Raw genomic sequence first — 16,766 nt, forward strand, 5'->3', positions numbered from 1 at the left:
CCACTTGCGGTAAATGTGGTCAGCCTGCCCATGAAGGAGCCGATTTTTCATCGCCTGTGAAGTGCGTGAATTGCTCTGGGAGTCACCCTGTCTGGAGCCGGGTCTGCCCCATCTATCTCGAAGAACGGAAGATACAGGAGATCAAAACATCTAAGCGCATCCCCTATGGTGAGGCCAAGAAGCTCTTTAAGGCCATGCAACCTCCTGTGTTTACGACATCTTTCGCTTCCGCTCTGAAAAACCCGGTACAAATGGCCACTGTTGCTACGCAAACGGAGGTTGCTAGTGTTAGCACTAATACCTGCGTTTGCCAGTGCACTTGTGCTGCTGCGGTTGTTTTGAAACCTGCGGCTCTCCCCGCAACTTCGGACAAGGCCGTGGTTGCTGACATTGGGGTACTTCCTGCCTCTTCCCATATGGCGCCTACTGCCCAGGCGAGTAAAGCTCCAACTACTGACAACGCTCTGCATTCTAAGCCCCCCAAGACAGACGCCGAAGGTGAAGGTTTTGCCACCTGAGGAGACTGGTCAGGGTCGGTCCGATGACGAGGCCATCGTACTGTCTGACATCTCCCGTGGGTCGTCATCGGAGCTGATGGACATTGATGTCGACCGGGTGTAGTGGTTAATAAAAAAAAAAAGAGAAGAAAAGGTTGAAAATATGGAAGAAATCGTGAATAAAAATGGTTTTTTCAAAATCGTTAATGACCGTGAAAAAGGGGAAAAATGAAAAGCAAATCGGACTTTGTATTACAGAAAAGCTATCGGACTTCGTTATTTGGAAAGGCTATTGTTGGGGTGGTCCTTGTGGCGTTTTTGAGCAAAAGTTAAACCAATTTCCACTAAAAAACTTACTGAAAAGAAACAGAGAATAACAAAATGTAACTGACATGGGGAAGTGGCGTAGATAAATCATCCTTTACCAAGTTAACTTGTCTTCTTTCGGGCGGCATCCAGGTCTTCAAAAATCTCCTTCATTTCTGTGTGAAAAGTCGGCTCCGAAATCTTGCAATAAGTTTCATTGTCCAGGAATTTCTAATTTATAGCAATTAAAATAATCTTGATACTGTATGCAATTTAATTTACTTTGCTACTTCCATCCTCCGAATTTCTTAACAACTTTCACAATATGTCTACACATTAAAAGTTTGTTCGTCTTAATCAGATCACGTCTGCCTTAAGCTTCGGCTATCAAGAGACAAACAAAATACGGATAGAAAACAAAAGTGTTACCATTTTAGTATTTTCTCTGCCGTCGAGCGCTCATACCGCTGCGACGGGATATTTTTTATCTGTGGGAACCAGTGTAGCGCGGCGAAATTGAAAGCCCCGCTACATCGCCCCCTCGACTGTCACGCTAAAACCTTTAGCGTGGCAGGCTAGCAAACAATAGAATAGATATACCTAAATGTCTATTATACATATTTTCCCAGGAAACGCCACGTGCATACTTAGAGGATTATCTTTGTCAATACTTGGTTTCTAAATCTATACACTACATACACTTGTTACAGTTTTGATCCTTTTTAGACAATTAATATATATATGTTTACATAGTGTGTGTTTGAGCAAGCTGCTCACCAGCGCAGTTAATGTTGTGCGCTTCCAGCGTTGGTTTCCCAATGCATCTCTGACAGCACGTAGTCTTTGCGCATGCGCAATAGCATCACTGAATTTCGCGTGCGGCAGTTTCAAAATCGCTGTGTTATGACAGTCTTGAACAGTATTCACTTTCACATAGTGTTCATTACAAGTTGTTATTCCAGCATAATTGGCGTGTTAAGTCCGGTGACACCATAAGATTGAGCATGTGCGTGATCTGAAGCAACGTCCATATCTTCTGTTACTACACAACACTCCAGGTCCTTGTGCGTTTTCATGACTATTGTTCCCGGGGCATATATGGTCGATGTAGTTTTTAGCCTCCACATCGCCTACGACAGGTGCTGAGTTTATTGTCTCCAAAGCATCTGAAGGCCGGCCAGGAACAACGGCGTCGATGTTCGCAAAGGTAGGTGTGTTTCACCACGTTGTTTACACTCGCCAACAAACGTTCATTTGCAGTGTGAAAATCCTCATTATCGTCGAAGTAAATTGCAGTTTATATCGATTTACAAACAGTTATTTGGTTTATGCACCATAAGTTTCACAAACAACACAAAATTCGTCGTTTATAACGTTCACAGTTTGCAACACTTTTTTGCAATATTTACATTTTAACAGTTCACTTTGTCCAAGCATGTTTACATCGTTAATTATGAAAGCTTACATTTCGTGGTCACATTTCAAAATATGTTGACAATATGCAAAGTTTTAACACATATACGAATACATATAAATTTACAAGAATCTGCATGTGAAACATTTACACTAAAAAATTATACTAAGTCCCATTGGCTTTCTTTTATTGGGGTTTATGGTCATTTTGATTTTCTTTATTAAGGTTTTGACGTGCCAAGGGATATAAGACTTAATGTTTAAAGCACGGGCTTTCCTTCATTTATTATTTCTTTCTTTCTTTTGATTCCATATCTTGGCTGGCTAGTGGTTAACCAGGCTTGTAATGACATTAATATTCATATCTTTTTATTCATACCTGAAAGTTTACTGTCACACAATATATTCTTACATTCCATAAACAAACAATACCCAGCTGCAGGAGGTGGTAGGATAATGGAGAAAGAAAGAAAGATAGACTGGAAGAAACTATTCACTACCTATAAACTACCAAATCCTACAGCTACTACATACAAAGAGAACATAATACATTATAACATTTGCATCACCTTCAAGGGGTGTATGAAAGGAGGTGCTTACAATTTACCAAATCATGGGTAAATGTAAGTGTCCGTACGTCAAGTCTATGTAGTGTAAAATCATGACAGATTCTCTGTTTGTGTTGTGATTGTTCATATGACTTAGCGTATTATACCTTAACAAATTCTTGCATGAGTGAATCGCATATCTGCTCAGTACATCCTCAATATCTCCACTTCTTGTGGATACCGTCTATACAAATGGAAAATGTATCTCAGAGATTGTCTCTCTCATAATGTGTATTATATGATAACATATCAAATTTCCTCTCAAGAGTTCAACCATGAACTTTCTTCTACTTTAGTGAAGGTTAAACATCATGTATGTGGTATATATATATCTCCTTCTCACTGTCCGTTGCTCGACGTCGGCTGCACGGATGGTCACTGCTCCTTTGCACTTACCTTGCATAGCCTGAAAAGTCAAATGTCTTCAACGTAGATGTAATTTTGTCATCTGTTCGCTTAAGTGGAGGTGTTGTACGAATCGCAAAACGGCCTTAATAACTCTTATCTTTTGCTTCCTCAGGGTTTTCTGTCTTGTGTAAAAAAATTTTTTTCTATACAAATGTATTCACATGAGGGCTGTGTAAAAACTATATTTCAACTTAAGTTCCTTAAAATATCATTCTCCTGTCTGAACACAAACTATAAATGTTTTCTTCCACACAGTGGCTTAACAAAACTTAACAAAAGGTTACCAAGCTACACTTCTGCCATAAATTAAAGCTAATGTGTTTCCAAGTTACATTCTTATTAAGCTTCTTTCAATAGCTGTTATCACCATTATGTTCACTCTGCTTTTCTTACATTCGTTCATTTTCAAGGGCACTGTAAATAGATTCACATTTAACGTCTTGTACTCACGTGTTCTAACTCTTCACCAATGTTTTCTTTCAAACTGAAATTCTTACGTAATCTTAAAGATGTAGACTGTTTACTCACTTCTCTATGTAGCACAATATTACCAAAACATTCTCACTCATTCCTTACTCACATATTCATCATAATATATATATTCTTATACATTAAACATATTCCTCATCAAACATTAATATATCACATACGTGGGCCATCTGGCACTTCCATTCTCATAAAACTCCAATATCATCTTCCTCAAATAATCTCTTGTCTCCATCAACTACTTCACAGTAACTTACCTTCTTATATTAACTTAAATATTAACTCATTCATACTGATCATTCATTCTTACATCCTCATTCATTCTGCTACATACCTATGTCATTACTGCGTTCAACAGCTATTATCTCCTGTCATTAGAGTGCCTTGAAATAACTAACTAATTGTTGATTCACCTTATAATTTACAATTAACAACCAATGTAACCTGCGTAGGTCTCATTCCTATATGAATATCTTTTCTCATTCAGTAAGTGTACTCATCTGGGTTTACATTCTCTTCATAATTATGTGTTCAAGTGTAACTGCAGTATATAATTTCCATAAATGAATGTTTGTGTTCTTAGGCTGTATAACTTAATGTTCATGTATTCAATACAAATATTTATGATCTCGTTTCCACAGCAACTTGCTCATGTTCAACTTAGTTATCATTATATTATGTTGTTTTAGTGCACAAAGGGTTTCAAATGTCTGTGGGGATGCAGCCCCCTCGGCTTGTGAGATAACGGGTATTCTAGGGAGTAACAACCTGGGTGAGGTATGCTTGCTATTCTGAAAGGACCTGAATATAATAGCTGCCATTTTCTGTTCAGTTGTTTTAACTTTGTAGACTTGGGATGTGAACGCAAAAGAACAAGGTCATCAACCTGATAGGTTTGTTAATTCCTGTTCTACTGTCATTTTGTTGTCATACCTGAGGAAACAAACTGTCTCAGTCGTTGCGCTCTTACAACACCTCACGACCGAATCACGTGCGCTAAGCTCGGTCGTCGACTGTTTTCCGCCGTCTGCTGTGTTTGGCCGGGTTCATTGACCAGCTCCGCTATGTTTACATTCCGGCCGGTTGGCGCCCACGCGTCAGCTGATGGCGCGCCGCAATTGTTATTGCTACTTCGTGGCGGGGAGTGCATAACTGTACTAGGGAACGGGGGCGGATTCCGTGGAGGGTTATGATTTGTAATGCGTGAATTTTGTGTGTTCCACATATTCTGTCGGTGATTGTTATTGTTTTGGTGGTAATTATGTCTGTTATATGTCATGTTCCTATCAAAGTATCCCGGGTTGAACCTGTTATTCTCACGTCTCCTATTGCTGTTGTTGTTGTACTGTCTGTGATTTTCATTTTGCATGTGGTTACCATTTTGATATGGGTGATAATTATTGTTGTTATTGTTATTCCACGAATTTCTGCGGTTGTTCCTACCGTCATACACGTTTCCATTTGAATATGTTTCGCGCGCGGGCATCATATTGTGTCGCGGCGCGGACGGATGGTTCCACCAACAACCGTCACTACGGTTCCTTTGGGGTGGGTGCTGATTTTGGTTACTAATATGAATAAAATTTGAATGGCGTGAATCGCCTCTGTAAACTACGTCCATTTGATCTAAGAAGTTTAAGAAAGTCTTAACGTCATTCTCCGGTACTCCTATTAATCTGTCTCGGTATGGAAAGGGTAAGTGGCTCTTTAAAGTGTCAATTATCGCTGGCAAGTCGGCTGGTTTGGACCAGTACAGTGTCTTGTCTAGGTACCTCAAAGTATTGTCTTAATGTCTCTTTTTTAGGGTCATAGGTCTCGGGGTTGCACACTTCTCTCCTTAGACTCTGTTGCTCATTCTCGGACCAGAATTCGTCCAAGAAGGCTTGTTCGAACTGATCAAACGTAAGGCACCGCCGTTTCATAGCGGCACCCCACTTAGCTGCTCGTCCTCTCATGAGATTGGTGACGTATCTGATTTTATCGACTTCTGACCAAGTACGTGGAAAAACACCGTCAAAAGATCTAATGAACACAATAGGGTGGACTTTGTGCTTGCCCTCACTGGAAAATGTCTGGAAATACCCATGTCTTACAAACGTGTCATCGGCCATGCCGGTTGGCATAACTGTATTGACATAGTTTGTGTCACTTGCTATTCTAGGTGTCGTACCGTAATATTGCTCGTTTGGTGGAAAAGAAAGCGGCACATTGTAATTTTGGTTGGAAATAGGTGATTCCACAATAGGTGTTCTGTCTGTGTCATTAGCCATGGTTTTAGCTGTTTCGTCTTTTCCTGACGATGCATTTGCACCAATCGCCAAACACGGCACAACATTGTCTCGTAATTTTGTCACTTCGTCTTCTATGTGTTTTGTCTCGTCTTTAACATGTGTCTTTGTTTTTGAAAGTATGTCTTGTGTAATTGTTTCAAGTTTTTTGTCCAGATAGTCGTCACACAATTTACATTCATGTACAATTCTCTCGGCCACGTTGGTGTCGTTGTTTAGTGACTCGAGGTCCGCTCGATCTTCTAGTTTCTCTATCTTTTCTTTGAGGTGGGTTTGTTCAAGAACTACCATTGTGAGCTGTTGGGTAATATTTCCCACTTCTTCAGTCAGCTTTTCTTGGGTGGAGCTAGCTGAAGTGTGGGCCTGAGCTAACTCTTCCACATGAGTGTTCACTTCCTGCTGCACATTAACTATTTGAGTTAACTGATTCTCACATCGGGTGATATTGTTTTTTGTTTCATGTATGAATGTAACCAAAGTTTCTTCCTGTTTAGTGACTCGATCGGACAATGTCTCAAATCTCTGGCTGAGCTTTTGAGTGGTGTTATTTAATTCTGTCATCTGTTTTGTCGTTCGTTCAAAATTTTCGGTCATAGTCCGGTTTAATACGTCAAATTTTTCGTCGCTTTTATCTAGCCTTTGTTTAAAGTCCTGACCAAGTGCGTCCAGTTTTGCGTCAATTTTCTGACTAACGTCTCGTTTCATGTCTGCAAATAACTCTAATAGTTGGTCCAGTTTGTCAGTTTCCTGTGTCCGATTTGTGTCACATTGCTGAATTTGTCTCATATTCGGTTCTGACATTGATGTTAACAATGGCGCTGACGGTCTAGTCTCGCGTCCATTACACATTTCGTCATTTAAAGTCGCCATCTGTGTATTATCACAAATGTTGCGAGTTTGAGGCAAAATCATTGCATTGATCTGTGAACTCGTCCATGGAGGGAAACGCGGACTTTCTTGTTGGTTGACCGATGAATCTAGTTCACTTAACTCATCTGCCGAAACTATCTCTACCTTACCGCGTTCCATTGTAATAGGATGTATAATCGTAAGTCAAAAAGGGAATAATATAAGTCTGACTAATAAAAATTTGACTCAAATGTAGGTTGAAATATTTTCTTGTCAATGTAAATGATTGCTCTATTGCAAACAATGGTTGAGAAAGATGCAGCAGGGCGGACAAAATTTTTCATAACAAATGACTGTTTGGCGGTCAAATTCACGATTTTCATATGCTACAACAATACTATAATTACCACAAACTAAAATAGAGATAGATAATTTTGGAAAAATCTAGAAGAAAACTACAGGATGCGTGGAAAGGGAAATATGGATTCTGCAGTTGGCTATTGAATGTTTGAATGAAACATAATTGTGTGACTCACCATTAAATTTTCTGTCCTGCAGCGGCTGGTCAATCACTTCTGCGTAAATCGTATTCGTCAAAATATGGATTTTCTTAATACATCTCCATCGGATAATCACCAAAAGGTCTCAAAATAAGTTTTGCATCAATATATGCCATGCAAAGAAAAACAGATTGAATTAGTTACAAAAATGCTTTACAATATTGTTGTATGATCATTTGCTTAGGTACAATAAAGTTGGTGTTTTAGTTACCCTTTAAAGTTCAGGTTTTTTGGATATTCTCTGTTGGGAAAAAATACAAATTAAAGTTTCAAATTTGCTCAAAAAACGACACATCCGAAAATTGCGTCCTGTCGCGGGAGCCAGTTGTAGTGGTAAAAAAAAAAGAGAGAGAGAGAGAGAGAGAGAGAGAGAGAGAGAGAGAGAGAGTGAAAAAGGGAAAGAATGAAAAGCAAATTGGACTTTGTATTACAGAAAAGCTACCGGACTTCGCGTTATTCGGAAAAGCTATTGTTGGGGTGGTCCTTGTGGCGTTTTTGAGCAAAAGTTAAACCAATTTCCACTACAAAACTTACTGAAAAGAAACAGAGAATAACAAAATGTAACTGACATGGGGAAGTGGCGTAGATAAATCATCCTTTACCAGGTTAACTTGTCTTCTTTCGGGCGGCGTCCAGGTCTTCAAAAATCTCCTTCATTTCTGTGTGAAAAGTCGGCTCCGAAATCTTGCAATAAGTTTCATTGTCCAGGAATTTCTAATTAACCAATTAAAATAATCTTGATACTGTATGCAATTTAATTTACTTTGCTACTTCCATCCTCCGAATTTCTTAACAACTTTCACAATATGTCTACACATTAAAAGTTTTTTCGTCTTAATCAGATCACGTCTGCCTTAAGCTTCGGCTATCAAGAGACAAACAAAAAACGGATAGAAAACAAAAGTGTTACCATTTTAGTATTTTCTCTGCCGTCGAGCGCTCATACCGCTGCGACGGGATATTTTTTATCTGAGGGAACCAGTGTAGCGCGGTGAAATTCAAAGCCCCGCTACACGGGGGCGATCTTCTCGCCCCAGGAATAAATCTCTGGCCAGTACGGGCTCTCCTCCAAAGCACAGAGGCAGGGTGAAAGTTCAGCCACCCTGATCACTGGCTCCCATATTACAGTGGAACCTGAATGGGTTCAGGAAGCATGTGGCCGAATTACAACTCCTTGTACGAGAGTGCCCTTTGTGCTTATTTCTCCAAGAGACACATTTTCGGGCCACTGATGCTCCTTCTTTATGGGGCTATACCGTATATCGGAAAGATGATATGACGGGGGAAAGGGCAAAGGGTGATGTTGCGGTTTTTGTCCGTGACATGGACCTCTCATCTGAGCTCCCTCTTGTTACAGACTTGCAAGCAGTTGCAGTTGACCTTCTTGTGGGTCGGAGGCTCACAGTCTGTTCACTTTACGTACCTCCTCAGGATGCGATAGACTCTGAGGCTCTCCCAGACCTTATTAGCCAACTCCCCCACCCATTTCTTCTTCTGGGGGACTTCAATGCTCATAATGTCTTATGGGGCTCTTCGACTACTTGCCCCAGGGGTCGCATTCTGGAAAGCCTCATGATGTCTGAAGAACTGTGCATCCTCAACTCTGGTGCTCCCACTCATTTCTGTACTGCTTCTGGGTCGTCATCAGCTATTGACCTTTCCTTTTGCTCTCCAGCACTCGCGGATTCTGCTTTGTGGGAGGTTGCTGCTGACCTCAATTCTAGTGACCACTTCCCCCCTTTGGATTCGCCTCCTGGATGAGGCTATGGCATTACCAGTGCCGCCCCGGTGGTACCTCTGCAGAGCTGACTGGACACTTTTCAGCCAACTGGCTGTTTTGGAACACCATGCCAGCGTCCACGAATGGGTAGACCATGTTACAGCCGTGATCTCCCATGCTGCTGAATTGTCAATCCCACAGTCATCCGGTCATCCCAAGAGGCGTCCTGTCCCTTGGTGGACCACTGAGTGCCGCTCAGCCATCAGAGTCCGCCGTGCCGCTCTGCGCCGCTTCAAGTACCGTCCCTCAGCTGACAATCTTGCGGCCTTTCGGGTGGCAAGGGCCAAAGCACGGCTAGTGATTAAAGAGAGCAAACGACGGTCATGGCAATCGTTCTTGAACTCCATCTCCCGCTCCACTAATTCTACGAAAGTATGGGAAGCCATCAGGAGGATTTCCGGGAAACTCGGCCAGCTACCTGTCACGGCATTGCTGCATCAGGGAAATCTTCTCACGGCGCGAGAGACATTGCCCAGACACTGGCCATGCATTTTGCGGCGTCGACTGCCACTATTAACTGTGATCCAGATTTCTGCCGCTACCGCACTGCCATCGAAAGGGGTCACTTGGACTTCCGATCTCCAAATTCTGAACCCTACAACTGCCCCTTCACAATGTGGGAACTGGATTCGGCACTGTCTGTGGCTCATGATACTGCGCCTGGTCATGATCAAATCTGGTACAGCATGCTGCAGTACTTGTTACTGCCTTCCAAGGAAGTTCTCCTGAATTGTTTTAATATGATGGTTATCCGGCGCGTTCCCTGACTCGTGGAGGGAGGCGATTTTGATTCCCCTCCTCAAACCGGGGAAGGACCGAACGCATCCCAGTAGTTATCGGAGTATTGCTTTGACGAGCTGTGTCGGGAAGACGTTGGAACGCATGGTCAACCGTCGCCTGGTTTGGCTGCTCGAGACCAGGCAGCTCCTTAGTCCCTCTCAGTGTGGCTTTCGGAGATGTCGTTCCACTATAGACAACTTGACCCTGCTTGAGGTGGCCATCCAGCAGGCCTTCGTACGTAACCAGCATTGTCTAGGTGTATTCTTTGATATTAATAAGGCGTATGACACTACTTGACGCCGCCTTATCCTCAATCAACTCCATCAGCGGGGCTTTCGTGGCCGTCTCCCCATCTTCATTTGGTCCTTTCTTTCCCACCGCCTCTTTCGATATCGGGTTGGTACTGTGTTTTCTGATTTGTATGTGCAGGAGAATGGTGTTCCTCAGGGAAGCGTTTTAAGTGTCACCCTCTTTGCCGTCGCCATTAACAGTATCGCATCCACTATCCGGAGTCCTGCCCAGTGCTCCTTGTTTGTGGACGATTTTGCTGTTTTCTGTTCTTCCTCTAGTCTTGTCACTGCTAGTCGGCAGTTGCAGCTTACGATAAAGCGATTAGAGGCATGGACTGCGAAGACGGGTTTTACCTTTTCTGCAGACAAATGTGTGTGTGTTCATTTTAATCGTTCTCGACATCTTTTTACCTCCCCTGAATTGCGTCTGAGGGACACCATTCTTCCTTTTAGAGATACTGTGAGGTTCCCGGGCCTCACTTTTGATTCCAAGTTGTCGTGGTTGCCTCACCTTAAAGACCTCAAGGTGCGGGCCCTGAAGGCACTGAATCTTTTGAAGTGTCTAAGCCATCGGTCCTGGGGAGCAGATCGGGCGCGTCTGCTGCAATTTTATAGGGCTTTCGTCCGATCGCGTCTTGACTATGGTTGCACCGTGTATGGGTCAGCAAGGCCTTCGTATCTGAAGATTCTTGACGCAGTACACCATGAGGGTATCAGGCTGGCCACTGATGCCTTCCGTACCAGTCCCATCCCCAGCCTGTGTGCTGAGGCAGGGGAACCGCCGCTCGTCATCTGGCAGAAACTCCTCATGGTGCGACGGGTGTTTCAATTCCTTGCCTGTCCTACTCCCCTGCGTACCCTACCGTTGCCCGACCGCCTATGGAACGTCTCTTTTCCAGTCATCCCAGGGCAACCAGACCATTTGGGATTTGTGCCAAGCATTTGCTTGAGTCCCTGGTGTGGAGCGTGTGGCCCCCCAACGACAAGGTTTTACCCGCCTGCCTCCCTGGTTGCTCCAGAGGCCCGGCGTCCTTTTAGACTTGTCGGAGTACCGGAGGAGCTGCACTCCTGCGTTTGTTTTTACCTCCTTATTTTCCGATATTTTACACCAGCATCCCGACCATGTACCAGTATTTACGGATGGCTCTAAACAGGGGGCTCTGTTGGTTGTGCTGTTGTTTTCCCTGATCGAGTCGTCGAGTTACGGCTTCCTGCGGCGTTTACCATCTTTAATGCCGAATTGTTTGTGATCTTGCGGGCTTTGGAGCAGATGAGATGTGTTCCCAGTCTTCAGTTCCTCATCTGTTCTGACTCCCTGAGTGCCCTTCAGACCATGCAACACTTGTACCCAGCGGATACGGTCGTCCAGAACATCCATGATGCCCTACTCCACCTGCAACGTCAGGGGAAGGAGGTTTCTTTCTGCTGGGTGCCGGGGCACGTGGGTGTTAGGGGAAACGAACTGGCGGATGTGGCTGCCAAAGATGCATGTTCCCTCCCTCACGTTGTTGAATGTGCCGTCCCCCTCCATGCTGTTACCTCCCTCTTGCTTTTTCGTGTTATGCGTCAATGGGAAGAGGAGTGGCTGACAGTTGGTGACAATAAGCTGCGTCTGGTCAAGGCCACCATGCGGCCATGGCGTACGTCCTACCAGTCATGCAGGCGGGATGAGGTTCTCCTCACTCGCCTCCGCATCGGGCACAGTCCCTTAACGCATGGTTTTTTACTCCGGCGGGAGGACCCCCCAATCTGCAGTGCTTGTGCCGTCCGGATTACTGTCCGTCACATTTTACTTGACTGTCTTTTATTCTCTGACCAGAGGGCTGTGGTTTCCTTGCCACCGGATTTGCCCTCTATTTTGCAAGATGACGCAACGACTGTGGTTAAGGTCTTCCACGGTTTTGTGTCCTGTCCAATTTGTTGCCTCAGATTTTAGGGGGAGGGTTTTAATGTGCTGCTGGGTGACTGGCTCACCCAGATTTTAGGTAAGAGGTCCGCCAGTCACGAATACCTCGTTTCCCTTCGGTTTCTGTCCTCCCTTCCGTGTGATTCCTTTCCTTTTTTAGTGCGTTCCTTCTCCTCTTGTTTCGCCTTTGTATGTGAGGATTTGGAACTGTGTCAGGTCTGTGTCTTTTAGCCGTTCTCCTTGTTTGCTGTCCGTCTTAGTCCCTTCACTGCATGTGTTCCTGTTTTTATGCGTTTGGGCGCTGATGAACACGCTGCTTAGCGCCCGTAAACCTCAAACACACACACACCTGGTGCCATGCGGGTGCCCAGAGCCATACCCTGGATTTGTTTGCAGGTAGTTCCTTCAAAGAAGTAGTAATTGTGAGTGAGGATATAGTTGGTCATTGTGACTAGATAGGAGGTTGTTGGTTTGGAATCCGTCGGGTGTTGGGAACGCTAGTGTTCAATAGCTCTAAGGCCCTGGGCATTAGGGATGTTCATGTAAACGCATGTGATAAAGGGACAGGAACTGTGGAGAGTCGATGGAGGAAATAGTATCTTTTATATCGGAGGGTAGGTTGCAGGTAATAGGCTGAAGGTGTTGGTCTGCGAGAGAAGAGATTCTCTCAATGGGGGCACAGTAACTGGTCACAATGGGGCGTTATTGGCTGGTTGGGTTTATGGACTTTAAGAAGTGTGTAGAAGGTAGAGGTGCAGGGAATGGTTGGGGTGAGGAGAGAGATGGACTCTGGGATGTTGTGGGATGGATTTAAGCATGCGAGGAGAGACTGGAGATGCTGCTGGATTTCAGGCTGACTCAGTTGACTCCTTCATCGAAACGTGATCCAGCCCCACTGACCCCAAATCACCCCCTGTTAACTTTCCAGAATTTGTTAACCTCGAATCTTGCATCACCATAATTTGTCAAATCACTCAACATGCAAACTAACTTTACATCTGCAGAAAGATCAGCAATCCACCACCTAAATACTGATCCCAGTGGTATAATCCTACCTTCTGACAAAGGTGCCACAACTGTTGTTTTGCACCACAAGGATTACCTGGCAGAAGCACTCCACCAGCTGTCAGATTCATCCACCTACAGTGACCCCATTCGAGAAATTCAGCAGCATCTCCAGTGGACCCTCAAATCCTTAGGTCCATCCCAGAATCTCTCCCCAGAGTCTCTCTCTCACCTCACACCTGCCACTCCCTGCACTCCTATCTTCTACATGCTTCTTAAGTCAATAAATCCAACCACCCAGGACAACCCATTTTGGCTGTTCCTGTGCCCTCACTGAGAGCATCTCTGCTCTCGTAGACCAACACCTTCAGCCTATTACCCGCAACCTACCCTTCTATATAAAAGATACCAATCATTTCCTCCATTGGCTCTTCACAGTTCCTGTTTCTTTACCACATGCCTTTACACTAATATTCGTAATGCCCACGGCCTTATTGCTATTGTTCACTACCTTTCCCAAGGCCTGATGGCTTCCAAACTGACCACCTCCTTCTTAGCAACCATGCCCAACAATATTCTCACCCAAAATTACTTCTCCTTTGAAGGCATTACCTACAAAAAAAATTTGGGGTATGGGTATGGGCACCCGTATTGCAAAATCCTACTTGAAACTGTTCATGGGCCATCTAGGGGAGTCATTCCTAAACATCCAGAATTCCAAACACCTCACCTGGTTCAGATTCTTTGACACCTCTGTGATCTAGATCAAGATTGAGGACACCGTATCCACATTCCTCCTGAACATCACCACATTCTACCCCATTCGTTTCAATTGGTCCTACTCAACCCATCAGAGCCACGTTCCTCGATCTTCACCTCCACCTCAAAGGTGGCTTTATCAGCACCTACATAGTGTGTCACTGAGGCCATTACAGATCGTAATTACCCTTCCAACCTTGTACAAAAACAGATCTCCCATGCCTTATCTTTCCAGTCACCCAGCACCTTCCAAAGCCCCTCAGAAGAGCATTCCCTTTGTGACTCAATACCACCCAGGACTGGACCAATTAAATTACATTCCCCGCCAGGGTTTTGACTACCTCTCATCATGCCCTGAAATGAGAAATGTCCTGCCCACTATCCTTCCCAACCATCCCACAGTGGTATTCCACCATTCATTGAACCTACACAATATATAAGACCATCACTACACAACCCTTGCTCACAACCCGTTACCTCATGGCTCAAATCCCTGTAACAGACTTAGATTCGAGACCTGTCCCATACATTCTCCCACTGCCACCTACTCCGGCCCAGTCACAAATATCACCTATCCCATCAAGGGTAGGGCTCCCTTTGAAACCAGTTATGTGATCTACAAGCTGAGCTGCGTCCTACCTGGGCATGACAACCAACAAACTGTCTGTCCGCTTGAATGGTCACCGACAAACTGTGGCCAACAAACAGCTGGAGCACCCTTTTGCTGAGCATGCTGCCCAACGTGACTTCCTTCACTGTTTCACAGCCTGTGCCATCTGGGTCCTTCCCAACTACTGCAGCTTTTCTTAACTACGCATGTGGCAACTCTCCGTGCAGTATATCCTATGTTCCTGTAACCCTCCTGGCCTCGACCTTCATTAGTCATTGCCCTTACCCATCTAGCCCCTTCCCAGTTCCCATTACAGCACTATGCAGCCCTGTATTCCATCGACGCATCCAGTCTTTTTAGTTCTCTCCTTTCCACTAACCCTCTCCCCCCTTCTCCCCCACTTTCCACCTCGTCCCTGCACACTTTCAACAGCACTTTACTGTCCCCCACCCCAACCTGATATCCCTCCCCCTCACTGCCCCAGCCTCCTCCTTACTTCCACCCAATTTCCTTTCCCATAATGCCCTGCCTATCACAGTGTGGCTCTAGCTATCAGAGTCTGGTCATGTGTGTGTGGGTTGTTTGTGTGTGTGTGTGTGTGTGTGTGTGTGTATGTGTGTATGTTGGCTTTTTTTGACCAACGCCTTGGTGGCCGAAAGCTAACATGCCAACAGTCGTTTTGTTGTGCCTTTCTGTGGCTGAGCATCTCTTGCTATAGGGTGAGCAGCAACTATCTCTTTCATTACAGGATTTTACACACATAAATCACAATGCGTATTCCATTGTATAGTGGGGCTTCACATTTACTGCCATTAGATAGAGAGGAAAACAAGAATCTTTGAAGGCAGTCATGTGGCAGCATAGTGGAGGACCAATCTAGCTACTAGAATTGGTTTGGCTTGTCTCCACAGTAATGTCTGTCAGCAGCAACAGTGATCCATGTTGCATGTGAAAGGGCCACAACTCAGTTCCAAATAAGAGTCTCTAAACATGTGGCTATCATTTATTTGGATACATGATCTACTTCTGGACAGGGCCTGTACAAGAAAACAGTCACTGTTTGGGCATGAGCTCTTGCTACTCACCAACAGCATCCACCTATGTTGTGAAGCAGTTACCTTGAGAAAATATTGTGTAATTTACTCAACATGATCCAACATAAAGCTGGGAGCTGCATGTAAAACAGATCTGCTGTGAAAGCCTGGAGAGTCAAGTGATTTGACTGGTACTGGTTTCACGTCCCTGAAGGCTGTTCTTCACATTTGGAGTAAAGAACATGATGCAATTTATTTATGTCTGTGTGTCCATCCGTCTGTCCGTCCATTACATTGCGAGTAATTATCGTTTCTTATTTGAGTGTTTTTATTCCAGCAATCATTTTCCTGTGTTAAAAAAATGTGTGTTTTTTTTTTTAATTCAGGGATGGCATTAAGAGGCAGATAATGGTTTTGACAGAGCCAGAGCCACGTGAGCAGATCCGTAGATTCTCCAGTAACAAATTTATGATGTTTGTTTCACTTATCGAGAAGATATTTCGAGATTTATCAGAAGCTGAGCAGTCTCGACAGGGAAATAATAATGTACTGGTTTTTGTGCAACGAAGAGCCTCTGCAAGAACTTTATCAGCTTTGTTGCAGGTGTGTATAAACAGACGTGTGAAGTGCTTGTATCCAAAGGCAATTTTCCAGTTATTTCTCTCCCTCTCCCTCTCCCATCCCCCCTCTTTTGTCTGACAGTGGTATTTTGTTGTATCAGTATAAAGTTTGATAAGAAGTCATTTTACTGTGTAGTAGAGACTCCACCATGATTCATGTTTAAGCATGCAGTGAATACATCTTGACAAACAGTAATTTGTATCAGTATTTTCAGCTTTTTGCGAGCACATGCCTGCTATCCTAACTTACTTTCATTGTTATTGATGTTTCTTCCAGTGATTTCTGAACATTACAACAAGGTGTATATGGGAGTGGCACTGCTGTGGGAACAGATTTGTTGGAGAATTGGCTTATCCTGCCACAAAGGATTGTACAAATTGATGTAGATTCACTGAAATTTAAGATTGATGGGAGCAAAATCGATGAAGGTGCATTGACACAGGTTCCTATCAGGGAGAACTATACAGCCAAGTCTTGGAGGCACATCTAGAACAGTGAAGTTGTGATGTTACACTTTGCCTGCCCACCACTTCTGGTAAAAAGGGAATCCATTAAATGTGATACAT

At 44.0% G+C, this 16,766-nt stretch overlaps 1 protein-coding gene across 7 annotated transcripts in view; it reads left to right on the plus strand.

Annotated features, from left to right (window-relative positions):
- The window catches only part of LOC126260799 (endoribonuclease Dicer-like), a 450,082-nt gene that overhangs the window by 143,535 nt on the left and 289,781 nt on the right, over positions 1 to 16,766 (plus strand). For all 7 annotated transcript variants that reach the window (XM_049958149.1, XM_049958148.1, XM_049958147.1 and 4 more), the window contains exon 7: positions 15,966 to 16,182. In XM_049958149.1, coding sequence (XP_049814106.1) covers positions 15,966 to 16,182 — 217 coding nt within the window. The remainder of the gene's footprint in view (positions 1 to 15,965; positions 16,183 to 16,766) is intronic.

Source organism: Schistocerca nitens, chromosome 5, assembly GCF_023898315.1.
Source record: "Schistocerca nitens isolate TAMUIC-IGC-003100 chromosome 5, iqSchNite1.1, whole genome shotgun sequence".
Classification (NCBI taxonomy): Eukaryota; Metazoa; Arthropoda; class Insecta; order Orthoptera; family Acrididae; genus Schistocerca; species Schistocerca nitens.